At 54.5% G+C, this 24969-nt stretch overlaps 1 protein-coding gene across 2 annotated transcripts; it reads left to right on the top strand.

The window, feature by feature from the left end:
- Positions 1–16307: 16307 nt before the first annotated feature.
- Positions 16308–22163, top strand: AMOTL2 (angiomotin like 2). 2 transcript variants are annotated; one of them, XM_064164766.1, is made up of 9 exons: positions 16308–17067; positions 18418–18652; positions 19186–19330; positions 19483–19575; positions 20199–20494; positions 20601–20893; positions 21016–21227; positions 21394–21546; positions 21807–22163. In XM_064164766.1, exons 1-9 carry the CDS (start codon positions 16325–16327, stop codon positions 21863–21865), a joined length of 2229 nt encoding a protein of 742 aa, XP_064020836.1. In that variant the 5' UTR covers positions 16308–16324; the 3' UTR covers positions 21866–22163. The 2 variants fall into 2 exon arrangements, with proteins under 2 accessions (XP_064020836.1, XP_064020835.1); XM_064164765.1 differs by having other exon boundaries at positions 21391–21546.
- Positions 22164–24969: the final 2806 nt, after the last annotated feature.

Below are 24969 nucleotides of genomic sequence, written 5' to 3'. Positions count from 1 at the left end.
TGGCCCAGTCAGCATGGGTTCATGAAGGGCAGGTCCAGCTTGACGAACCTGATCTCCTGTGACACAGTGACCTTCATAGTGAATGAGGGAAAGGCTGTGGAGGTTACATACCTGGACTTTGGCACTGTCTTGCACAGCATCCTCCTGGAGAAACTGGCTGCTCATGGCTTGGATGGGTGGATGCTTCCCTGGGTTAAAAACTGGCTACATGGCCAGGCCCAAACAAGGGTGGGGAATGGAAATAAATCCAGCTCAGCAGCCAGTCACAAGTGGTGTACCCCAGGGCTCAGTACTGGAGTCAGTTTTCTTTAATGTCTTTATGAATGATCTGGATAAGGGGATCAAAACTTCTCCAGTAAGTTGGCAGATGACACTGAGCTGGGTGGGGATGCTGATCTGCTGGAGGGCAGGAGGACTCTGCAAAGGCACTGGACATGCTGGATCAAGGGGCCAAGGCCAATGGGATGAGATTCAAAAAGGCCAAGTGCTGGGCCCTGCACTTGCCTCCCAACAAGCCCATGAAGGCTCCGGGCTTGGGGCAGAGTGGCTGGAAGCTGCCCAGCAGAGAAATTGCTGGGGGTGTTGATCGACAGCTGGCTGAACATGAGCCAGTGTGTGCCCAGGTGGCCAAAAAGGCCACCAGCATCCTGCTCTGGATCAGGAACAGTGTGGCCAGCAGGAGCAAGGCAGTGATTGTGCCCCTGTACTCAGCACTGGTGAGGCCACTCCTTGAGTACTGGGTTCAGTTTTGGGCCCCTCACTCCAAGAGAGACATTGAGGTGCTGGAGCATTGCTTGGAGAAGGTCAACAAAGCTACTGAGGTGTCTGGAGAACAGGTGTGGTGAGGAGGAGCTGAGGGAACTGGGGTGGTTTAGTTTGGAGAAGGGGAGGCTGAGGGGAGACCTTCTTGGTCTCTGCAGCTTCCTGAAAGGAGGTGGATCCAGGTGGGGGTCAGTCTCTTCTGCCTAGTGAAGAAGTGATAGGACGGAGAGGAAATGGCTTCAAGTTGCACCAGGGGAGGCTTAGGTTGGAGATGAGTTAAAACTTCTCTGCTGCAGGAGTGGTCAGGCACTGGACCAGGCTGCCCAGGGAGGTGGTGGAGTCACTGCCCCTGGTGGTGTTCAAGAAACGTGTGGATGTGGCACTCTGGGACGTGGTTTAATGGCCACGGTGGTGTTGAGTTGACGCTTGGACTCGGTGATCATAGAGGTCTTTTCTAACCAAAACAGTTCTATGATTAATAATGTACAACTGCAGAGCATGAAGGCACCTCCTGGCTGAGCTGAGAAGGGTACATCTGCCTTCATGCCTGTCTTCTCACCCACCCGCTGCTGTCTCCCAGACATTTCTCATGGCTTGCTGAGATGTCATTTGTCATCTCAGGAGATGATCATCTCAGAAAAAGACTCTGAAGTCAGAGGCCACCGTGAACACAGCCAGTGGTTGCATGGCCACTTTCTCCCCACCAGGAGCGTTTGTTTTTCCTTCCATCCTCCTGTAATCCTCTAGTCCGCAGAGCCTGCCTTTGCTCGGCAGGGTGTTGGACACGGCCTGTGCATCGACTGGCTGGCTCCAGGAACAGGAGGCACTGCGCAGCCCCTCCTGGAGCAAGAGCGTAGCGCGGAGGGCGCTGCCCGGCTCCCCACGCTCCTGGGCACCTCGCTCTGCGGAGCGCCGAGCGGGGCCGGGCCGATGCGCTGCGGTGGCCGGAGGGCGGCGTTCCCGTCCCGCCGTGCCCGCGGCCCCGCTCCGAGCCGGCCCCGTCCCGCCCCGCCCCGTGCTCTGCGGCCCCTGGGCGGCCGAGGTGCGCTGCCCTTTGCGAGAGGCCCAAGCGGGCTTCGCTCTGGAGCTGAGGGCGAAGCGCCCTGCGGGGAGCTGCTGGATGTTCACCGGCGCTGCTGCGGCACAGGCTGCGCTTCCCTGAGGGCGAAGCCCCCCGCTCGCCGCATAAGGATCAGATGCGCATTTTCGCGTCTCCAGGGGCAGGGACAGGCAGCAGCGAGCAGCGGCGCAGGCCCTTCCCGCACCCGCCGCCTGGTGGTGCTGCTCCCGGCAGCGCCTGTGGAGAGGCCCCGCCCGGGACCACTGAGCCCTGCCCGGCTGAAGCCAGAGACCCTTGTCCAGATGTGACGCCCAACTGCCCACCGCATGAAGCCCACCCCATGGAGAGCTGGTCAACAAACTTCCCTTTGGAGCTGGATGCCTTTGAGCTTCCTGCATCAGACCTGGGAACGTGATGGCTCCAGATTAGGACATTTGCTGCATGTAAACCCAGAATGCTGTTATTTAAATGCACCTGGATTACCTGTGCCCCATCTCTGATCCAATAGCAAATGCAGATAATGTCAGAATCTGGGCTCGTTAACTGTGCGTTGCCCAAAGCCTCTCACTTTAGAGCAGCCTCTGAAGCAATGACGTTTCCATACCTAGATGGTGAAGCAGTGCGTTCCACAGGAATAGGACAACAAAGTAATTCCACTTGCAATTAATTTGGGACTGGATAAATGGTTGGTGATTTAGGAAAAACACTTAAGTGTAGATATATAAAGCATAATAAATAGTTAATCTGCCATTTATATTTGCTTGTCATGTGCTCAGGATGATGCCCAGCTGGCACAGACCTATCCCAAAGAGATGTTTGCCAAAATGATGTTCCCTCCACAGCAGCCTTGTCTAACACTGACTGGAACCAGGTGAGCTTAGTGATTGAGAACCCTGTTGCCATATGGCTTTGAGCACTGCACCCTACAAAAGCTGCTACTGCCCAAGCTTTTGCTTCTGCCTACAAACAGGGGTTTGGCATGCAGGGCTGAAGCTCGGCGCTTCCAAACCAGTACTGGTAGCAGTCTCAGCAGCATGCCTTGGCTGATGTTCTCACATTGCTCGCTCACTAGTCTTGGTGATTCTTTGCCTCAAGAATCATCCTGATAAACAGGCTTCAGTTTGTCACCACAGCTGCCTCATAGCTCGTGCGTGTGTAACCCATCAGCCCCTCTGGCACAGGCTCTCTCTGTCTAGTGAGATCTCATGCAGTAGCAGAGGCTGTTGGCAAAAATTGCTTCAGTTCCAGCCTGGAGAGCTCTGAGACTGCACCTTGCTGTCTCACTCAGCCCAGCAAGGTCCTGCATTGCCCTGCAGTTCAGGGGCATTTCTAACTCTGGCTCTCTTTGGGTGCCTTTTTTGCTCCCTGTGATTTCCACAGCTGAGGGTCAGCTCCTGGCTTCGCTGTGCATAATCCCTTCAGTATCCTGCTGGGGACAGAAGCAGCTCTGAGCCCCTCTCTGTCCAGCAGCCCATTTCAGCCTGGGTTTTCAGAACATCAGAGCCAGCGGGCATGTTTTGCCTGAGTGCCCGTGTCTCTAGCATGCCTGGCAGGCAAACACAGCACCAGACAGCATATCATAATGAGCAGAGAGGACTTTCCTTTGAGGACCTTGCAGCTTCCATGTGCTTCCCACTCTCACACAGCCACTCCAGGAAGCAGAGTCCATCTTGTGCCCAAGCGTCAGTCTGGGCAGCATGGAGTGACCTCTTGTCTGAGCTGAGAAGACAGATCTGAAATCACACATGCCGTCTCACCTGCCCACTCCCAGACCTTCCTCCTTTTCATGAACTGTCATAGTTTGATATGTCACTGAGCTCAGAAGGGACACCACCATGTTCACCACTTTGTGGACTAAGAAGGGCTGTGAGAGCAGGGTAAGGGTCCCTCAGCATTCATCACTACCACCACGGCCTTGTGTGGAGGTGGCACATCATCTCACTGAATCTCAGCTGTGTGCTGAGTGTGGTGCCTGGTCCACATCTGATCTCTGCTCTCTACCATGCTCCTCCCAGTGTGATACAGCTCATGGCAGAGTAGGGTTCACACTACAAGATGCCACGTCCCACCCAAGCCCAGTGAGACAGACTCCTGCCCACAGGCTGCTGCTCAAAAGCCCTTGGCATCAAAAGAGGAGATAGGTGTGCTGTCCTCAGTGCCCATTCTAGCACAGCTGGTGGTGTGGTGGCCATAGCACTCCTCACTCTCATCCCACTGTCTTCAGAGCATGTGGTTGACCTTGCCTAAGGAAAGCAGAAGGGCAAGGTAAGAGATGGGAGGGCAAAGTAATGGCAGGCAAGGCAGGGCAGAGGGCATGCAAAGCACCCTGGCCAAGTCTCCGAACCCCATTTTGAGGTCAGGGTGGGAAGTCTTACCTGCCTTAATATTGCTCCACTTCTCACTGCCATGTGCTCCCTGTCAGGAAAGGAGCCCTGGAGGGGCAGCAGCAATGCCCAGGACTGATGCTGAAGGCCTCTGGGAGAACTCAGAGGCATCTCCATTGTGAACTGCTTTGAAAAGAGCTGCAAACTGAGACCATGGGAATTCTTGATGTGAAGACAGCATGCTGAGCTGAGGCCTCCAGCCTTCCCAGCATCTGTGGTGGGTGACAGTGGCATCTGTCCTCCTAACACCAGGTCTCCTGACTATGGAGGTCCCAGGACCTTTGTTGCTGAATCTCTCTAGGACAAGTGAGTCAGCAGTGTGCCCAGGTGGCCAGGAGAGCCAATGGCATCCTGGCCTGCATCAGGAATGGTGTGGCCAGCAGGAGCAGGGAGGTCATCCTGCCCCTGTACTCTGCACTGGTTAGACCACACCTTGAGTACTGTGTTCAGTTCTGGGCCCCCCAGTTTAGGAGGGACATTGAGATGCTTGAGCGTGTCCAGAGAAGGGCAACGAGGCTGGGGAGAGGCCTTGAGCACAGCCCTACGAGGAGAGGCTGAGGGAGCTGGGATTGGTTAGCCTGGAGAAGAGGAGGCTCAGGGGTGACCTTATTGCTGTCTACAACTACCTGAAGGGTGGTTGTAGCCAGGAGGAGGTTGCTCTCTTCTCTCAGGTGGCCAGCACCAGAACAAGAGGACACAGCCTCAGGCTGCGCCAGGGGAGATTTAGGCTGGAGGTGAGGAGAAAGTTCTTCACTGAGAGAGTCATTGGACACTGGAATGGGCTGCCCGGGGAGGTGGTGGAGTCGCCGTCCCTGGAGCTGTTCAAGGCAGGATTGGACGTGGCACTTGGTGCCATGGTCTGGCCTTGAGCTCTGTGGTAAAGGGTTGGACTTGATGATCTGTGAGGTCTCTTCCAACCCTGATAATACTGTGATACTGTGAAGTGAGCAATTATATTTGACCCCTTGCTTCCTGAATCCACCATTCTGAATCACAGTTCATCAGTGGCTGCTGGATTCATGGACCCTCTAGTCCCTGCATGGCTCTGGCCATCTCCCTCAGTATGGCTCCTTGGTTGCATGGTGTGATGTTATTTACCTTTCTTTTTCTTTGCCAGATGGGGCTGCAATTAGTAGGGCAGGTGCTGCTGGCATGTGCCAGGATGAGCTGTGTCATTCTTCTGTGGTTGAGGGCAAACAAAAATACCATGGCTTAGAAAACAACGCTGCTGCTGGTGACTCATGTCCCTACAATGCCACGTTAAACTTCCTAAACACAGGCAGATTTTGATGTTTTGTTTTGAAGCAGATGCTGCATTTCAGATGTGACTGGCAAAAGCTGTGGAAAGGGGAGATGGTGGCAGGTTCCTGAAAAGGGACAGCATGCTCAGCACAGCTGTGGCCACGTTAGGAGGATGCTGCTGGGAAAGCTGAAATGGAAGCAGGTTTCAACTTGGCTGCTAGACTGAAGGCCACACACAACGGGGAGTTGGCACATAGGGTCACAGAACTGCAGAGCCACACATTAAAGCCAAGCATATTCACTGGGACAGAAGCAGTTTCTGAAGGATGCCTGTGAAACTATCTGTCATAAGGTCTCCCAGACTTTTGCTGCATTAGCTGGCAATTAAGAGAGGCAGGAAACAGGGGGGGACCCAAAGGAAAATGCTTGGGCTACAGGAGGGCAGCTGAGGTGAGATTTTGGGGCAGGCAGCCCCAGTTATGCCTGACCATGGGTTGCATCCAGGGAGGGGGGTTGGAAATAGAGAACCCCAACCCATGATTCAGTGATCTCAGGCACATTGAACTGTTAGAGTGGGTCCAGAGGGGAGCCGCAAAGATGCTCAGAGGGCTGGAGCAGCTCTGCTATGAGGACAGGCTACAAGAGTTGGGACTCTTCAGCCTGGAGAAGAGAAGGCTTTAAGGAAACCTCATTAATATGATGTCTTTCAGCCTTTCAGTATCTGAAGTGGCCTACAGGAAGGCTGGGAAGGGATATTGACAAGGACTTGTAATGAGAGGACGAGGGGTAATGGGTTTAAACTGGCAGAGGGGAGATTCAAAGTAGATGTTAGGAAAGGGTTCTTTGCAGTGAGGGTGGTGAGACACTGGCACAGGTTGCCCGGGGAGGTTGTGGCTGCTCCCTTCCTGGAGGTGTTGAAGGCCAGGCTGGATGAGGCCTTGAGTGACCTATTCTAATGGGAGGTGTCCCTGCCTATGGCAGGACGTTGGAACTGGATGATCCTTGAGGTCCCTTCTGACCTAAACCATTCTATGATTTAACTCTCACTTTCAGCAGATGACTTATTTCCTTACCAGTTCCTTCCACTGCTCTTGCAGAAACTGTGCATCTGTAAGTGGGAGCTGAAGCTTCCTGTCAGGACAAGCCAGTGGCAGCTGGCTTTGGAGCAGAAGTGGACAAGCCATACATAACTTGGCAAGGGCAAATTCTACTTTCTCTGGGACAGTTTGCAGAAAGATGTAAAAGGACTCCTTATGTGGCAACTGATCCTTTCAGAGAGGTGAATATTTCCAGCTTAGGAATATTTCTGAGCCTTTCTGCTTTCTTACCCTGCAGGGCTTCTTCCTCTTCTTCACCAACACCTTCAGACCCTGATGTAGAGTCCAGTTTATCTGACCACTCATAGTCAAGACTACCCACACCGCTGTGAAATGATTGCACAGGTAACTTGACAAACAGGAGCAAGTTCTGGGAAATAGAGACACAGAGTGAACACCCTTGAAATATTATTTCAAATTAACAAAACCAAACAAAGTTCAAAAGAGCACCAGAGAAAGAGGAAGCACATCATTTGGAGTGTTTGTTTTTTCAAAGAAACCAAGCTGCTCTTTTCTCCCCTGCCTTTTGCATGGCCCTTTGAAAACCTATACATGAAAAAAATATTGCTGCTGTTTGTCAAACAGTGACAGCTGGAGACCAGGCAGGGAATAAGCTGGTCAGACAGCCCAGGAGCTGGTCAAACGGCCCATTGGTGGGACTGGACCCACTCTGGCTTGCCCCTTTCTCTTTTCATTCAACACTGGTGGTGCTTAAGGAGTATTTCAATGAACATAGGTAGTTGCTGGGGCATTGGTGCACATCCTGGGATGGCATTTTGGACCAGAGAGGATGTGAGTGTTTCTACTTGCATCAGAGGGCTTTACAGTAGGATGGAAGGTAGCAGGCATTGACCCAGCACAACAACCACAGGTCTCAAGCCAGGAGTCTTGGTGGTTGGAGCCAGAACAGTGCTGGGGAGCAGGTGTCAATCTGTTGGAGGGTAGAAGAGCCCTGCAGAAGGACCTTGCCAGGCTGGATGGGTGGGCAGAGGCCAATGGGATAAGATTTTAACAGGCCAAGTGCAGGGTCCTGCATTTTGACCACAACAACCACAAGCAGCACTACAGGCTAGGGACAGAGTGGCTGAAGAGCAGCAAGGCAGAAAGGGACCTGGGGGTGCTGGTAGAGAGTAGCTGAACATGAGCCAGCAGTGTGCCCAGGTGGGCAGGAGAGACAATGTCATCCTGTCCTGGATCAGGAACAGTGTGGCCAGTAGGACAAGGGAGGTTATTCTGCCCCTGTACTCAGCACTGCTCAGGCCACACCTTGAGTGCTGTGTCCAGTTCTGAGCTCCTCAATTCAAGAGAGATGTTGAGGTGCTGGAAGATGTCCAGAGAAGGGCACCAAGGCTGGTGAGGGGCCTGGAGCACAGCCCTGTGAGGAGAGGCTGAGAGAGCTGAGGTTGTTTAGAAGAGGAGGTTAGAAGAGGAGGCTCAGGGCTGACCTCATTGCTGTCTACAACTACCTGAAGGGAGGTTGTGGCCAGGTGGGGTTGGTCTCTTCTGCCAGGCAAGCAGCAACAGAACAAGGGGACACAGTCTCAAGTTGTGCCAGGGGAGGTCTAGGCTGGATGTTAGGAGGAAGTTGTTGGCAGAGAGAGTGATTGGCATTGGAATGGGCTGCCCAGGGAGGTGGTGGAGTCACCATCCCTGGAGGTGTTGAAGCAAAGCCTGGATGAGGCACTTAGTGCCATGGTCTGGTTGACTGGCTAGGGCTGGGTGCTAGGTTGGAGTGGATGAGCTTGGAGGTCTCTTCCTACCTGGTTGATTCCATGGTTCTGTGAATCTGTGATTGTCTCTGCTCCAACAGGCTCAGATTCAGTGTTGCTTTAATTCAGAGTGACCCTGCCTGACTTGCTAAGGAGAGGAGCTGAGCATTTCCACAGCTGAATTCACAGTAAACTCTGCCAGAAGGCTCTGGTGACCATATGGAGCTGGGAGAGAGGTGGGGGCCAGCCCTGACCTTTATTGTACCCCTCCTGACCCTCTCGGTGCTCCCCACCCCTGCCCCAAGGTATCTGTTTCAGTGCAGCTCAGGTTGTTCCACAGAGTGCTCAGGGCTCTCTGCTAAGTAAGACAATTAAATCCTTGAGTCCAGGTTTTAGTGTTTCCATGTGCTGCCAAGTATCTTAATCTGGGCTGTTTGCGGAATTTTTATCCCATGGATCCCTTGGTATGCCTGGAATGTTTGCTTTTCCTACTGTGTGCTGTGTGTTTGAGGCACTCCTGTAAAAACAAGAGCTTCCTGCCTGCCTTGTAAATCTTTCCTTGACTGGCACAGTTGCCTTTGGTGATTAATCAAGGGGTGAGCTGAAGCTGACACCCTCGGGAAGCTCACTCCTTGAAAATGCCCAGCACGTTGGTGAGAGATCTGAGGGGGGGACCAAGAGCAGTGTTCAGAGCCTGCCAAGGGAACACATGTGGTGACACCAGTTTTTTGTAAGAGCTTGGGAGAGGAAGAACTAAACGGAAATTCCAGTGAGCTAAGGAAATGCTCTAGAAGGCTGGGACTTCAGAGGCATTTTGTATTGTATCATCAAGTGTGCAGCTAAAACATGCAGCTCTGCTTCAAAGTCTTTACTCAGTCCAGCCTAACCTTCCCACCTTGGGCTGGCCTGGGGAAGGGTGAAGATTCCTTCAGGAGATAGGCCCAGGCCACTATAAAAGGAGAAACTGCTGAGAAGACCAGGACCACCTTATTGATGCACTTGGGCTTCTTCATATTCCACTTGGAGGCTTCCAGGTGTCACAGGCTCTACCCATATGTGATACAGGGGTGCCAAGAAGGCTCTGAAGAGTAGTTCACCTCCAGAGCAACAAAAGTAGCTCTCACATCCTGGTTATTCTCACAGCCAGGAAGACGTGAAGCTTTCTTAGCCATCCAGACACGCGCAGTCATTTTCATCACAAGAGAGGAATGAGAAGAGGGTAGGACCCTCCTGCTTTTGCAGGTAGCAGCTCCAAATTAGAGTGCTGATCCCCTGCTTGGCTCCAGGTGGATGCAGATACCATGTCAATCTGGAGGTGCTCTGGAGCAAAGACAAGTGTGAAATCTGTCCAGCCAAGGAACACTGCCTATGGCCACCTGCCTATAGCACTTTCCCCAGCGGCACTCTTTCATTCCATGCTCCCACCCAGCAGTGGGGCAGGGGATGGAGCTGTGATGTGGAAGCCATGGGTTTTTCCCTGCCAGCCCTCCCAGGGCCAGGAAATCACACCCCACTTCCCATTTCTCAAGAAAGTGAAAATGCCTCAGATGTCAGAAGGTGGCCAAACGACAGCAGAGGGCTTTGCTATGAAAATGCCGAGCTGTGTCCCCTGGGGCTGGCGGCTCCCTGCATCTCACTACGGCCACGGCAGGCTGCTGCAATCGACCTTTGTTCTTGCTGACATCTTCTTGTTGGATGCTGGTAACTGAAAGCAAAGACCTGGGTGCAGCTGCACCGGTGCCAGCAGGTCAGGAACAACAAACCCCTGTCAGAAAACGAGGAAATAAAGGAAAGCTCTAAAGAACAATTAAACATGCAGGAATGGAAATTACTCAGGGGCTTAAAATACAGAGAAGAGGAGGATGCATATTGTCCTGGCCCATTTCTGATGGCCACGTGGCTTCATCACAGCACTGTGCCTTGTTCCTCACATGTACTACTTTGTCACTTCTGTGCACTCCAGCCCCTGCTGCCTGTTTAATTGTGCTGGAGAGCACAGAAGGTATCCGGCCACAGCATACCCTTGCTGAACTCCTGTGATAACAGCTTCCCAAACGCTGAGAAAGGCTTGGGGTTGTCCCTCCTGTCAGGAATTGGGTTTGGTCCTGCAGGGTGGCTGCTGGAGCTGTCAGTGGGGACAGCTAGGAAGGTAAAGCTAAGGCACTGCAGAAGATACCAGAGTGCACACTCATAAACACATCCCTGACTGTGTTGTGATCACAAATATGTGTTATCTCATGGATGAGCAGCAGTCCAGGTTTTTCCAGCAATGCTTTTCCCCTCTCCAAATTCTTGAGAAGGGGCTCTGTGAATGCACCTGTGGCATCACCTCCCTAGGTGACTGAATAATGGAAAACTGCAGCAAGAATACCCTTGCTGGGCAGGGTGGATGTCCTCTGCATTACTCAGGTGCCAGTTTGGGACACCCAGCTGTGTGGCAGACAGTCCTCTTCTGCCCCAGGACAAGGCTGGGGAGGAAGGCAGATGGTGAAGCAAGAGCAGCCTAACCTTGTGCAGCTCTCACCTGGGATCAGAGTTAGCATCCCCACAAAGAGGAGTCTCAGAACTCTAGCTCTGAAATAGACATCTGAGGAGTGGAGCCAACTGGCTCTTTCCTGGAGCAGTAGGGCAGGTAGGAGCAGTGCTGTCTCAGGGGAGGGCTGCCTGTGGCTGTGTCCCCATCAGCCTTTTTCCAGCAGGACCAGCCCTGGTCCCACATTGCTCCAGCTGAGCTCCTACCAAAGTGGTCTGGGTTTCCCCATGGGCAAGAAGAGATCTTACCCCACTGAAGAACAGCCAGGTCAATCACCAGCTTAGGAAGCAGCAACAAAAGGAGTGAGGGCATTGGGCAAAAGCAAGGATGACCACATTCCTGCCATGCCCTCCCCAGTCATCTTGAGGTGCATTCCCTGTCTGAGCTGTGACTGTGGGAAAAGCCACAGGAAAGGGGTTGGTCCTGTAATGCAGCAGTACCCCAAGGCCACACATCCCCGTAGTGGGGCAGAGCTGGGACACCCTCAAAGCAATGCAATTCCAAGCTGCCAAAGAGAAGCCAGTGTTAGAGGATAGGGAAGAGGAGTCATAGAATCACAGGACAGCCCAGATTGGAAAAGATCTCCAAGATCATTGAGTCCAATCATTAGCCTAACAGTGACAACTCCTTGACTAAACCTCAGCACTATGTCCCTCAGCACTATGTCTACACTAATACCTCCAAGGGGAGGATCCACCACCTTCCTATGCAGCCTGTTCCAGTGCCCAAGAACCCTTTCAGTGAAGAAATTCTTCCTAATCTGCACTATAAACTTCACTTGGTGCAACTCGAGGGCATTTCCTCTCACCCTATCACTTGTTACTTGGATGAACAGACAGACCCCACCTCTCTCCAACCTCCTTTCAGGGAGTTGCAGAGAGTGAGAAGGTCTCCCCTCAGCTGCCCTTTCTCCAGACTGAACAACCCCAGTTCCCTCAGCTGCTCCTCACCACACCTGTTCTCTAGACCCTTTACCAGCTTTGTTGCACTTCTCTGGACACATTCCAGCACCTCAGTGTCCTGTTGTAGTGAGGGCCCCAAACCTGAACACAGTATTCAAGATGTGGTCTCACCAGGGCTGAGTAGAGGAGTAGGAACACATCCCTAGTCCTGCTGGTTGTGATCTTGTAGGAGTGCCTCCAGGACTGGAGCACCCATCTGGGATGCTGGATGGAGAAGAAGGGCCTGGGTGATGCCTTTGCTCCCTGCCCACGGGGATGCAGAATGTGGAGCCTTTGGAGGACAACCTCCTCCTGCCACCCACTGCATGGATTTTTGCACAGGGGAACCGTACAGGAAAGGTGCTTGTGTGATTCCTTGAATTCCAGCTCCTATTCCTACCTGGTTGCACTTTGAACTGGGAAAGAAGCAGGCACCTTGGGGGAGCTTTGCAGGGTAAATCATCATGGAGCTCAGCAGCAGGGCTTGTTGGCAGGGGGGCACCCTTACCACCATAACCATAGCTCCAGGAGATGTGCTGAGCCCAACCTAAAGCTCTGTCTGCAGACCTCCTCTCCACTGCAGGCACCCTGAGCTGCCCAAATGCCCTGGTTATCTGGGCTCAGCACAGCCCAGGCATTTTGGGAGCCACAAAGCCAGCCTAGGTGATCTCATCCTGCAAGTATTTTCTTGGCTCATGCGACTTGCTCCAACGCCTTGCCGATAAGGCTCGGTGGTGAGGTCAGTGGGAGAGTTTTGCATTGCAGAGCCGTGTGTCACCCAGGGAGCCTGGGACCAGCACACCTGTGCTCACCCACAGCTCCGTGGATCCAGCTGGAGCTGCTAGTCCTTGCCCTAAGGCATGGTCCCAGATGGGCTTTCCACCTGCACTCTCCCACCTTTCAGAGACTCCCACCACAGTGCCCCCGCTGCTGTCTGCTGCCAACAGGTCTTAGCCAGTGTGACGCTGCCAGCTTCTATTTCACCTCTTCCAGAGGAAAGTAAAAAGGCTGAGGCTTGTCTTACCCCCAGTATTAGAAAGAAAAGGAGGAAATTCTTCAGATCACTTTCCAAAGGGGTGTTATCAGTCCAGGAGGGGTTTCCTGCTGACAAAAATAGAGCCACGTTAAGATAGCAAGGGAACTGTGATGACGCAGGCATAGATAAAGCCAACAGATGAGCTGAGAGAGGCAGCCCAAATGCTGGGGAAGCTGGGCTGGCTCCCTTAGGGCTCAGGGTGGGGTGTCCTGGTGTACCTGGGTCCTTCCAGAAGTGATGCTGCCAAGCTTGGTATTTGTTCATCCATCCATCTCTCTGTCCATCTGTCTGGTGCTAGGCCTGGGCTAGTTCTGTCCAGGCTCTACATGGCTTGGGGATACAGAGACGAGCTGTGCCTTCCTCCATACATACCTCACTGTGGTTTTGGAGTCTCCCCCATACACATCCTGTTGGTGCTGATCTCCACCTCCAGAACTCCAGCTGGGTGCATTTAACTTGCCACTGGTAAAACTGTTCTGAAAAAGTCGTTTCTTGAGCCCCACTTCTGTTTGATGAGCTTCCAAGCACTAAGTACAGGCTCAGGACCCACCTGGCTTTGTTAAGATCAAATCCAGACTGACCCCACGACGGCCACATCCTTTGTCTCTGGGTCTGTAATGCAATGCTCCTCTTCCTATAAGCACTGACTCCTTCTCCCTGTGCATCTCTTCTGTGTGTTCCCCTGACTTTGAGTCTGTTACCTGTTATATCTTTTTTCCCCCATATTTTTGGAAGGTCCCTGTCTACTATCACATTCTGTGGCTTTCAGGACACTTGGTGTGGTCTGGGGGTGATAGCTGGGGGTGGGAGGGGGTAGATTTCACATCAGCAGAATCAGCAAAGCAAGGAAATGACTGTGTTCCCCCTGTAGAACTGACTCCTGGGTCCGCACCACTCAGAAGACACTGAGTTCCCTCTCCCAGAATGGGAGCTTAATGCCCTGGAGCTAATGAGCAATTTTCCCCTGCACCTGCCTCCCTGTCACTCCTGCCTTCCCTCCAGCCATCTGTCGCTTCAGGGCCTTGCAGGCAGCCCCGGTTTTGGGCTTTGCACTGGCGGCTTTGGGTACTCAGGACTGAGATGGTGCTTGTGTTTTTGTGCTTTGCAGTTGGAGGTTCTCTGCGCCCCCTCCCCCCTCAAATTATCTGGTATTGAAAGGGGGAAAGGAATTTAGTCCCTGATGGCTTTCTCCATCATCTCACGTCCCCAGACACAGCGGGTGGCCAAACCCTGCTGTGGTCCGGTGGCTGTGCTGCAAAGGGCATTTGCCCAAAGAGGGAAGCTGTGGCTGGGAGGGAGGCAGGGGGGGAATACCCAAAGTTGCCAAACCCAGCACCCGACTGGCAAGACCTGGCAGAGACCCTGCGCTTGCAGCAAACAGCCATCCCCCAGCCAAAGAGGGTGGGGCAGGACAAAGTGAGGAAGGGGGAGAGTGAGGGTAGAGCAGATGGGATCAGCAGGTTTTTGTGGAGCTGGGTTGGTCCTGCAAACAATGGTGTGTCTCTCCAGGCTGTGATTAAACAGAAAGATTTATGCTCGCAGACAGCTGGTGGGCAGAGCTCCCTGGGCCCCCCCTCTCCAGCTTCGGCAGCTGCGAGCTCCCCGCACGCCTGTATGTCCTCAGCACACTGCTGCACCTGCCTCCCAGGGCCCGATCGTGCCTGTGAGCGCCCACGGGATGTGCACGGCCCCTGGCACAGCTCGGGAAGTGCCATGGATAGCCGGGGCTTAGTGCTGGGGCCAGGCGTGCTTAACATCTCTATCACTGATCTGGGTGAGGGGATCGAGTCTGCAGATGACACTGAGCTGGGTGGGGATGCTGATCTGCTGGAGGGCAGGAGGGCTCTGCAAAGGCACTGGACATGCTGGATCAAGGGGCCAAGGCCAATGGGATGAGATTGAAAAAGGCCAAGTGCTGGGCCCTGCACTTGCCTCCCAACAAGCCCGTGAAGGCTCCGGGCTTGGGGCAGAGTGGCTGGAAGCTGCCCAGCAGAGAAATCGCTGGGGGTGTTGATCGACAGCTGGCTGAACATGAGCCAGTGTGTGCCCAGGTGGCCAAAAAGGCCACCAGCATCCTGCTCTGGATCAGGAACAGTGTGGCCAGCAGGAGCAGGGCAGTGCTTGCGCCCCTGTACTCAGCACTGGTGAGGCCACTCCTTGAGTACTGGGTTCAGTTTTGGGCCCCTCACTCCAAGAGAGACATTGAGGTGCTGGAGCATTGCTTGGAGAAGGTCAACAAAGCTACTGAGGTGTCTGGAGAACAGGTGTGGTGAGGAGGAGCTGAGGGAACTGGGGTGGTTTAGTTTGGAGAAGGGGAGGCTGAGGGGAGACCTTCTTGGTCTCTGCAGCTTCCTGAAAGGAGGTGGATCCAGGTGGGGGTCAGTCTCTTCTGCCTAGTGAAGAAGGGATAGGACGGAGAGGAAATGGCTTCAAGTTGCACCAGGGGAGGCTTAGGTTGGAGATGAGTTAAAACTTCTCTGCTGCAGGAGTGGTCAGGCACTGGACCAGGCTGCCCAGGCAGGTGTGCAAGGTCGTGTACATGGCACTCTGGGACGTGGTTTAAATGGCCGCGGTGGTGCTGGGTCGATGGTTGGCCTCGGTGATCCTAGAGGTCTTTTCCAACCGAGACAATCCTGTGCTTCCATAGCACGCTCCGGTGCGCTCCCTGCAGCACCCCCGCGGGATCGCGGTGCCAGCTGGGCGTCGGTGGGCACGGGAGAGGCGAGGTTTGGGGTGACTGGGGAGCGGACAAGCAGGCATGCCTGTGGCGCCCCCCCCGCGGCCAGCCCGGGGCCCCGTGTCAGCGCTCCCCCTGCCGGCGGAGGCCGCTGCGGGCGGTGAGGGCCGGGGCGGAGCGGAGCGGGCGGGCGGGCCCAGTCTCCGCATTCCGGGCATAGCAGCGCCCGGGCCTGGCCCGCGCTGCCGGCGGGACGCCCAGTGCCGCCGCCGCGTTCTGCGGGCAGTCACCGCCGCCGCCCCGCTCTGCCATGTCCCGGTAAGTAGCGCCCTGCCGGGGCTCCCGTCGGCACCGGACCTGTGCCGGCACCTCCGGCTCGTCTGGCCCTGTCTGCAGGGGTAGTGGCTGGGGCGGGGGGCGGGAGGCAGTGCCCTCCCGGAGGCCCCGTGCCCGGTTCCCGGGGGCTGCCTCCTGCCCCCATCCTCGGGCCGCGGGAGCAGCGCCGGTTCCCGGGGAAGTCTCGGATCCCTGGGGAGCCAGTCTCCACGCCAGATGCGACCCCCGACCCGGCTCCGGCCCCCGGAGCCCCCCCTGGCCATGGGTGCGATGAGAGCGGCAGTGCTCAGCCTCGGTAGCGGGGAGGCTGCAGCCGCACTCCCACCGGCTCCAGCCCGGCCGGTGCGTCCCAGCCAGCCTGCCGAGCGCCGCTCCTGGGAAACAAACCCTGCTCGACCAGCGTCTGTGCTGCATCCTGCCTGGGCCAGCTCCTAATTGTCTCCTCTTTGCCCTGCATAGGTGCCTCGGTGTGGCCAGTTGCTGCTGAAGGTCCCTGAGGACGCTTTTCCCGGGTGGATACATAGCTTTGCTTTCGTCGTGAGCGGAGATGAGGACAGCGGAGGACTCAAACGGGACGGTCCTGCACCGCCTGATCCAGGAGCAGCTGCGCTATGGGAACCTGACGGAGAACCGCACGCTGCTGGCCATCCAGCAGCAGGCCCTGCGCGGCAGTGGTGGTACTGGTGGTGCTGGCAGCCCCCGTTCCTCCCTGGAGAGCCTCAGCCCAGAAGAGACCCAAATGGTGCAGCAATCCACTCGGCAGGAGCCCCAGGGCCAGGAGCATCACTCAGACCACGTCTACTTGGAGAACAGCGTCTATCGGCTCTGCCAGCCCCAGCACAAGGGCGAGGAGCTCCCAACCTATGAGGAAGCCAAGGCACATTCCCAGTACTACGCCTCTCAGCGGGCTGGGCAGCAGCCTGGAGGGACCAGCCTGCTGATCCAGGGTGAAAGCAGCGCACGCAGGGCTGAGAGTGGCCCCCGGCGCCCTGACGAGGGGCTGAAGGACCTGAAGCATGGCCACGTGCGGTCGCTCAGCGAGCGGCTGATGCGGTTGTCGCTGGAGAGGAATGGAGCCAAAGCGCAGAGCCCCATCAGCACCTCCCACAGCTACCCCCAGCTCTCTCGCCACCACCAACTCGCTGCTCCCCAGGGACAGTACGCTGAAGGGCCAGAGCTCCAGGGACCCCCTCCGGAGTATCCTTATGTCATCCCTTCCCAGGACGCTTACCTGGCCAAACCCCAACCCTGCTCCCAGGAAGGTCCTGGATTTCAGCACCCTGAAATCAGGTAACCTGTGGCCCCTGGGCCCTGCTTTTGTGTGCTGACTGGATGCCTCCCAGCTACAGCGTCCCAGGAGTGGCTGGGATGGATGCTTGGAAGATTTGGGATGTTGAGAGCAGTGAGGGGCCTGGGGCAGCTGTTGCTGAAGCCCTTTTCCTTGCTGGGTTGGATCTGGCTCAGCCCATGAGGATCTGAGTGGACCCCTCCAGTCCTTTCCACTCCTCAGTTTCTCCCTAGCACGGTTGGATTTTTCCAGTCAGTGATGAAAATCCCGCTGCCTTCGCAGATCCTGCCCCCACCCTATGTACTGGGAGGAATTTGGGGTTAATTTAAGAGCTGGAACTAACTCAGGAAACAGCTAAATGTGGAACAGGCATGGGGCATTGCTGGAAGGCAAACATGCTCCCTGCTCTGTGGAAAGCCACCCCATGGTTCTGAGCCCAGGGTTGTCCGCGCTGCACTGGTTTGGTGCCAGTGCTGTGAGACTGCTGCTCAGCTGAGCCTGGGATGGTGCCAGGTGGTTCATGGAGGCAGTGAGCAGTGCTCAGCAGCTCTCCCCTTCCCCTCAGCAGCTTGACACCTCTGTCAAAAACCCAAAGTTGTCTGCAAGAGGACTGCAAAGAAGTCTGGGGAGCCAGGAGGTCCAGGCAGGAAAACCTTCTCCTTCCAAGGAACAAAGAGGGGAAGGGGAGCTGCGAGGAAGATGTATTTATTCTTCCTTGCTCCTATATCATCCCGCAGGAATGCAGGCCCTTGGCAGGCATCCTGCAACAGAACGGGGCTGGGCCATGCACAGCCACCCCACTCAGGGTATTCGAGGTGGCTGTGGGTTGTCGAGGAACTCGAAGTGCTTGCACGAAGAGCAACTGTGCTGGCACTGCTCCTCCAAATACAGTGAGGATGTATTAATAGTTTGGTGATGAGAAGCCATGTCAGGAGCCCAGGCTTTGCCCAGTAAACAAGAAAAAGGGGCAGCACCGCTGGCTTCCAAGGTGCATCCTTTGCAGAGCTGTCCTCTGTCTGCTGCATCCCCACCAGTAAGGTGGGCCTGGGGTGCTGGAAGCCCATCCCAACTGGCCCGCCAGACCCTGGAGTTGTTAGGTCAACTTGCATCCCTGCAAGATAGGGTTTATTTTGTCTTCAAGGGTGTTCAGGTGAGCATCCTTTAGAAAGCAAACACTTTCCAACTCTGAAAAGCAGGGTAGGTTCTTCCCAAAACCTCCCTCCTTTGAGGACACCCAAAGGCACTGGCACCTGCTTGGCCTGTGGGTGTGTAGTGGCCAGTGGGATGCTGGAGATGCGGTCAGGTCTCCTGCTCCACCAAACTAAAAGCATTCCTCTCCTCCTTCCCTGCAGAGTGCTGCCCACCCACATCCCTGCTGCTTTCCTGCCACCACCAGGTGCCCTGTGCCCGGGCACGCTGAGCCCTGCTGGCGTGGAGGCACTGGTGAGTGCGCAGGCGGTCTCAACTGGCAGCCGCCTGGCCCGGGCAGATGCAGTCCTGCGGGAGAACGAGAGGCTGCAGCGGGAGAACGAGAAGCTGCGGCGGGAGCTGGAGAGCTACGCCGAGAAGGCCAGCCGCATCCAGAAGGTGAGCCGCCGGCGGCAGCCCCGTGTCCACGGCATCGTGGCCCCTCACCCAGGGGGACACTTAACCAGCTGCTGTGAAAATTCACCCCCTCGAGTGTTTTAATCCCGTCTCCCCCTCCCTCTGGTGGTTTGTTCGCCTCTGAGCAGCTGCTTTTTGGTAGTGTGGCAGCCAGGACAGGGTAGAAGGAGCCCATTCTCCTGTGACCCCTTCCTGCTGTCTGGCCTCCCCGTCCCTGGCCTCCACAGAAAGCCCTTTGAGCAGCTGCATACAAGGGGTGGCTGTTCCCTGCTGGCTGGGCTACAGCAGAGCTAAAACCTGCAGAGGGGCTCCTCTGCAAGAAGAAAGAAATTAAAAAACAGGTTTTCCCCCCAAAATGTGTGCTGGGGGTCAGCCTGGCAGGTCCCATGGGTGCACTGAGCTCTTCTGGTGACTGGAATTGGGCTGAGCAACCTGGTGAGCTCTGGCCGGCGTCTCCTTTTCCTTTCCTCATTCCACAAATATCTAAGCCTGGCCTGTCCCTTCCTCCACTGCAGCTGGAGAGCGAGATCCAGCGCATCTCGGAGGACTATGAAAACCTCGTCAAGACGTCTTCCAAGCGGGAAGCCTTGGAAAAAGCCATGCGGAACAAGAGAGATGGTGAGATGAGACGGCTCCAAGACTTCAACCGGGACCTGAAAGGTGAGGGACTCTGCTTGTCCCCATCCCCCTGGGGGCTCTCTGTCTCCTGGCCTTTCTCCTGAGTTCTACCACAGGAAACTAAGCTTCTCCCACTTCCTCCGACCAAAATCCTGTATGTAAATCTTAATTGGGTTTAATTTCCTTTGGACCAGAGCGGTTGGAGTCTGCAAACAAGCAACTGGCCAGCAAGACCCAGGAAAGCCAGGAGAGCAACCAGGGCAGTGTGGCCAAACTCCTGGCACAGAGTAAGTCCTGAGGGATGCCCGTCCTCGCCTGGCTCCCCATGGCATTCGTGAACAAGATAGCAGGGTTTGTCATGCTCCCTTTTGGCTGGCGGAGGAAGAGGTGGGTGTCGGGCGGCAGCTCTTGCCCTTCCCTGGGGAGGATGGAGCCACTCTTGGCGCTGGACTTGAGCCATTAATCCCGACCGGCTGGCCAGCCAGCGGCGTGACCCGCATACTCCACATTCCTGCTGCCGCGCCGGCTCTTCCAGCACTGAGCCCGCACTCCCACCCCGAGCCGGCCCAGCCTTTCTTCCTCCTTCCTCCACCTCGCAGCTGCACAGGACTGGGTTTTTTGAGGGGGAAGGTATCCCTAAATCCATTGCTTTAGCAGAGAGGCCTGGTGTTGATGTTAGGTGGCAGGAATTGCATCCTTTTCCCTGGGGTGTCTGAATTCACAGCAGGCAAAACATGGACTGTAGTGTGGCAAATCGAGCCTTTTGTCCATCTGCCCAAGTAACTGGGATGCCTCTGGCCCCGTGTACTTTGACTGCTGGTGGAGGGATGGCACAGCCAGGTTTTGGTGAGCAAAGAGGGCTCTAGGGTGGGAAAGCCTCCTCAGCTGAGACTTGGGGGCTGTCTTGCAGGCTATGAGCACCAGCAGGAGAAGGAGAAGCTGGAGCGGGAGGTGTCCCTGCTGCGTAGTGCCAATGAGGACCAGCGGCGCCGGGCAGAGCTCCTGGAGCAGGCACTGGGCAGCGCCCAGGCACGGGCAGCCAAGGCAGAGGCCGAGCTGCGGAAGAAAAGGGCCTACGTGGAGAAGGTGGAGCGGCTGCAGGCAGCACTGGGCCAGCTCCAGGCTGCTTGTGAGAAGCGGGAGCAGCTTGAACTGCGGCTCCGTACCCGCTTGGAGCAGGAGCTGAAGATGCTGCGGGCTCAGCAGGTGGGCATCAGTGAGATACAGCAGTGGGTGCTGGTGAGCCACAGTGCTGTGTCCTCCCAGCACCTCCTCATCCTCTCTTTTGGGCTTTTTTTCTCTGCTGCTGCAGAGGCAGGCGAGTGCTGCAGGCGGAGGAATGCCAGAGCTGAGCGCTCACACGCTCTCTGAGCAGCTCAGGGAGAAGGAGGAGAAGATCCTGGCCCTGGAGGCTGACATGACCAAGTGGGAGCAGAAGTATCTGGAGGAGTGCACCATGCGGCAGTTTGCCATGGATGCCGCAGCCACTGCAGCCGCCCAGCGGGACACCACCCTCATCAGCCATTCCCCACGACACTCCCCCAACAGCAGCTTCAACGAGGACCTCCTCCTGGCCAGCCACAAGCACCAGGAGATGGAGAACAGGTAGGCCCACTTTGCTGGAGGCATTTTCCCCAACAAGTTTGTGCCACGGCCTGATCAGGCAGTGCCAACATCTTCCTCACCTGCTCTAGTTCCTGTCCCAGCTTCTGCCTTTTCTCTCCAAGGCTAAAAGCCCTTCATGCCCAAATCCTGGAGAAGGATGCTGTCATCAAGGTCCTGCAGCAGCGCTCACGGAGGGACCCCAGCAAAGCCCTCCAGGGCTCCCTGCGGCCAGCCAAGTCTGTGCCCTCTGTCTTCACTGCCTCTGCTACACCGAGCTGGCTAGGGGCTGGCCAGGGTGACCGGCTAGCTGAGGGCAGCTCCCAGGACAGCACAGGTAAACAGAGGCACTCGCCGGCTCCCTGCCCTCACTCAGTGGTGGGGAACTGCCTGCAATTTCCCTGTCAGTTGTGAAAGCAGAGAGAGCTTGGGGATGGGGCTTTTCCCTGCCTCGGGGACAGACTGGAGGAACCAGCAACCTGTAACGGCTTCTCCTCCAGCAGGCAAAGCCACTGATGAAGGGGCAGCAGTGCCTGCCACCCTTCCCCTGCCCTCCCACTCCAAGCACGGCAGCAAGGATGGCAGCACGCAGACAGACCGGGCGGCTGAGAGCAGCAGCCGGAGCGAGGGCACCGAGCATCCGACCGCTTTGCTGGGTGAGTGCCCTGGGGATGGCACAAGGAAGAGCTGGGGATGGTCCTGCATGTAGGCTGGGCACCCAGGAGACAGGCTTTGCACGCAAGCACTGGCAGAGTTTTTGAAGGCACTTTAAAGGTCCCAGCTGAGACTGGTGGCTCTGAATCCATGAAAGCACTTGAGGGGAGGCTGGACTATAAGTATGCTAGCCCTTTGGTGGGGTGGGTGCCATGCTGATGCTCTTCACCTCTCCTACAGCTCTCACCTTCTCTCCTTGCAGAGAACTCAGCTGCTGCCAGAGCCCTGGACCTGTCTGACGTTGTAGAGATCCTGATTTGAGGGTGCTCAGGGGCTGTGTGCCCACCCCTCTACCCTCCCTGCCTCACACACAGGCAGAGCCACCCCGTCTGCATCTGCCCAGGACGGAGGAGCTTCCATGAAGAAAGACTGAGCCAGGAGCTCAGCGGCATCCCTACGGCCAGTCTCAACGGGTGGCCCCTGTGCATGGGAGGGCCACAGTCCCAGCTCGGCACCCACAGGAGTCCCCAGCTGCGCAGGGCGCACTGGAGCCCAGGGACACCCCAGTGGTGGTGGAGGCTTCCTGACCCCCCTGTAAATACATCCAGGTTTTGTATGACAGGAGCAAACTTATTTATCCTTTCAGCCCCTTCTCCTTCCCGAGGCAGGAGACTTCGTCGCATTCCCTCCCTTGTTGGCTCCATCCCCGTCCTATCTTTGGGTCTTGGCCATCCACTTCCAGTCTCTGACTGGAAAAATCCCTCTGTTCACCCAAACCATACTTGTAAGCCAATGTCTCTGCGTGAAGGCAGAGCCAGGAGGGATCTTCCGTAGGTCCCATCAGCCATTTGCATTTAAATGGCCAAGTGCTGTTCGCCCCAAACCTCCATCTGCATCCATCACTTGCATGCTGGCATTTTATCACGGATGGGTGAGAGGTTCAAGATGGGGTGGTGGTGAAATAAGAGAGAAAATGATAATCAAGGGAATGAAGGGTGGAAGAGAAATCTCCCCCAAAAGCAGAGATGAAATGCTCAGAGTGAACTGACAGCAGCCGATGGAGCCGGTGGGATGTGCTGTTCTGGCTGCATCCCACCACCACATCCCTGGCTACTGGCAGCTGGCTTCTGCCCATAGCCAGTGCCGACGTCTTGCTCCTCCACATCCAAACCCTTCCCATCCCTGCTCTTTATGTTTATATTTTTCTTTTCTTTTCTTTTCTTTTCTTTTCTTTTCTTTTCTTTTCTTTTCTTTTCTTTTCTTTTCTTTTCTTTTCTTTTCTTTTCTTTTCTTTTCTTTTTTTCCTTTCCTTTTCTTTTCTATTTTCTTTTTTTTCTATTTTCTTTTCTTTTAGTTTCTTTTTGTTTCTTTTCTTTTCATTTCTTTTTTCTTTTTTTCCTTTCCTTTTTTCTTTTTCCTTTTTCCTTTCCTTTTTTCTTTTTTTTTCTTTCCTTTTTTCTTTTTCTTTTTTTTTCTTTCCTTTTTTATTTTATTTCTCCTTTCCTTTCCTTTCCTTTCCTTTCCTTTCCTTTCCTTTCCTTTCCTTTCCTTTCCTTTCCTTTCCTTTCCTTTCCTTTCCTTTCCTTTCCTTTCCTTTCCTTTCCTTTCCCCTTTCCTCCTTCTCCTTCCTTTCATTTATTTCCTTTTCTTCCTTTCTTTTTCCCCCTTTTCTTTACTGTTCCCCATTCCCTCCCTTTCAGTACATGTGCATTTGCTGGACAACTGCATTTTCTATCTTCCTCTCCCGGACACGTAAAAAATGCCTTTGGTTCTCATGCATTGTTTACAGAGCAGAAAACAAAACCAATGATGAAAGAGAAAAGAAGCAAGCCCACAACTTAATATATTTTATATTAATATTGGTATTTCTTTGGAAGTATTTTTTTTTCGTGCTGTGAACTTTTTGTTTTTCCTCCTGCCAAAGACAGTGAGTTCTTCTTTTTTTTTGTGCATTTTTAAGTTATCTGAAGTATTTAAACATGAACTTGGCTGTTGGGTTCTGCTGCCCTATACCGAGATTGCTGTAGCATTCCACTTGGTATAACAATATTTTAATAATAAAAAAAGCCAAAATCTTGGCCCATGGCTGCTGTTCTTTTTTTTTTTTCCCCTCATACAACGGGGTGAGATGGAGATGCTGCCAGGAGAGAGGGGCCTAGCAGTGGGACACACTTGGTTGAAATGCTGCCCTTCCCTGCTCCCCAGGGCAACAGTTTGTGGGGCAGCTGCTTGAAAGAGGGGAAAAAAATTGGTGAAGAACATCTCTGTATTCCCCAAAATTCCATTGAGATCCCATTTCTCCCATCTTGAGGGAGGAAAAGGATGGAGTTGACTAGAAATGCCAGTGTAGTCTCCTTCCTGTGTGCAGTGCTCCATGTCCCTATCCTGATGGGGTCCTCCCCTTCATCATATGGCTCATTTGTGCCCTCCCAAACTTCCACCATGGGGACTCTGATGGCCATATCCTCAAGCACAGCTGGACCAAGTCCCCAGGCTCTTCCCTGGCTTTGTCAGCCACCTCCAAACAGTTTCCACCCTGCTTAGCTCCTTGATCTTGTGGAAGACCAGTTCTAGCATTAAAGCTAGGACTGCCTTAACACTTCCCACAGTCACATCATGCTGCTTCCCAGCCCTCTGGACTTTTTGTGTGCTCTTGTCATTTGCCTTTTATTTTTAACAGCTGTTTCATTAAGGCTTCCCAGAGAGCATCCCTGGGGACTCCGCTCTGGTTGGCTGGGTGCTGGCAGCCCATCTGAAACTATCACAAGCTGGGCTGGGGCTTTCCCTTTTGTGCATCAGTTGGCTTTCACTGGCAGCTCTTTTTTTTCCCCTCTCCCCTTCTTGCTGTCCCTGAGGACCAGGAGATCTTCTGTGAGTCTCTGCAGTGGGTTTTAGCTTGGATTATGGAGAACAATGGTATAAGAAATCAGCATACCTGCCAGTCCTCGCTGGAAGGTGGTTTAGGAGCCTGCCGAGGATCACTGCTTTTAGTGGGACTGCAGTACTGAACTCCAGCCTGGCTAAAAACTTGAGGCTTCCTGCTGCTGTCCCAAAATTTTGATTCTCTCTCTGGTGTGCAAAGTCCAATCCACAAAGAGAGACAACATACCAAGTTTATTAAAGTCATGTGCAGGAGCAGGTGCTAGCAGGGTGACATCAGGGAGCTAACAGCCCTTCTGAGCCAGAAGCCTACACAAAATATAGGTGCCAGACACAAAACAGTAACAAAACCTACACAGAATATAGGTGCCAGACACAAAATAGTAACAAAACCTACACAGAATATAGGTGCCAGACACAAAACAGTAACAAAACCTACACAGAATATAGGTGCCAGACACAAAATAGTAACAAAACCTACACAGAATATAGGTGCCAGGCACAAAACAGTAACAAAACCTACACAGAATATAGGTGCCAGGCAC

Source organism: Pogoniulus pusillus, chromosome 26 (genome assembly GCF_015220805.1).
Source record: "Pogoniulus pusillus isolate bPogPus1 chromosome 26, bPogPus1.pri, whole genome shotgun sequence".
Lineage (NCBI taxonomy): Eukaryota > Metazoa > Chordata > Aves > Piciformes > Lybiidae > Pogoniulus > Pogoniulus pusillus.
The sequence above is the reverse complement of the archived record's forward strand: the minus strand, read 5'-3'. Positions and strand labels throughout refer to the sequence as shown.

Bases quoted from the DNA above. Each gene is read 5' to 3' on its own strand.
- AMOTL2 (XM_064164765.1), top strand. From the start codon at position 16,325: ATGAGGACAGCGGAGGACTCAAACGGGACGGTCCTGCACCGCCTGATC. The intron at 17,068-18,417 runs GTAACCTGTGGC...CCTTCCCTGCAG, and splicing joins TTTCAGCACCCTGAAATCAG to AGTGCTGCCCACCCACATCC. The intron at 19,576-20,198 runs GTAAGTCCTGAG...GCTGTCTTGCAG, and splicing joins GGCCAAACTCCTGGCACAGA to GCTATGAGCACCAGCAGGAG.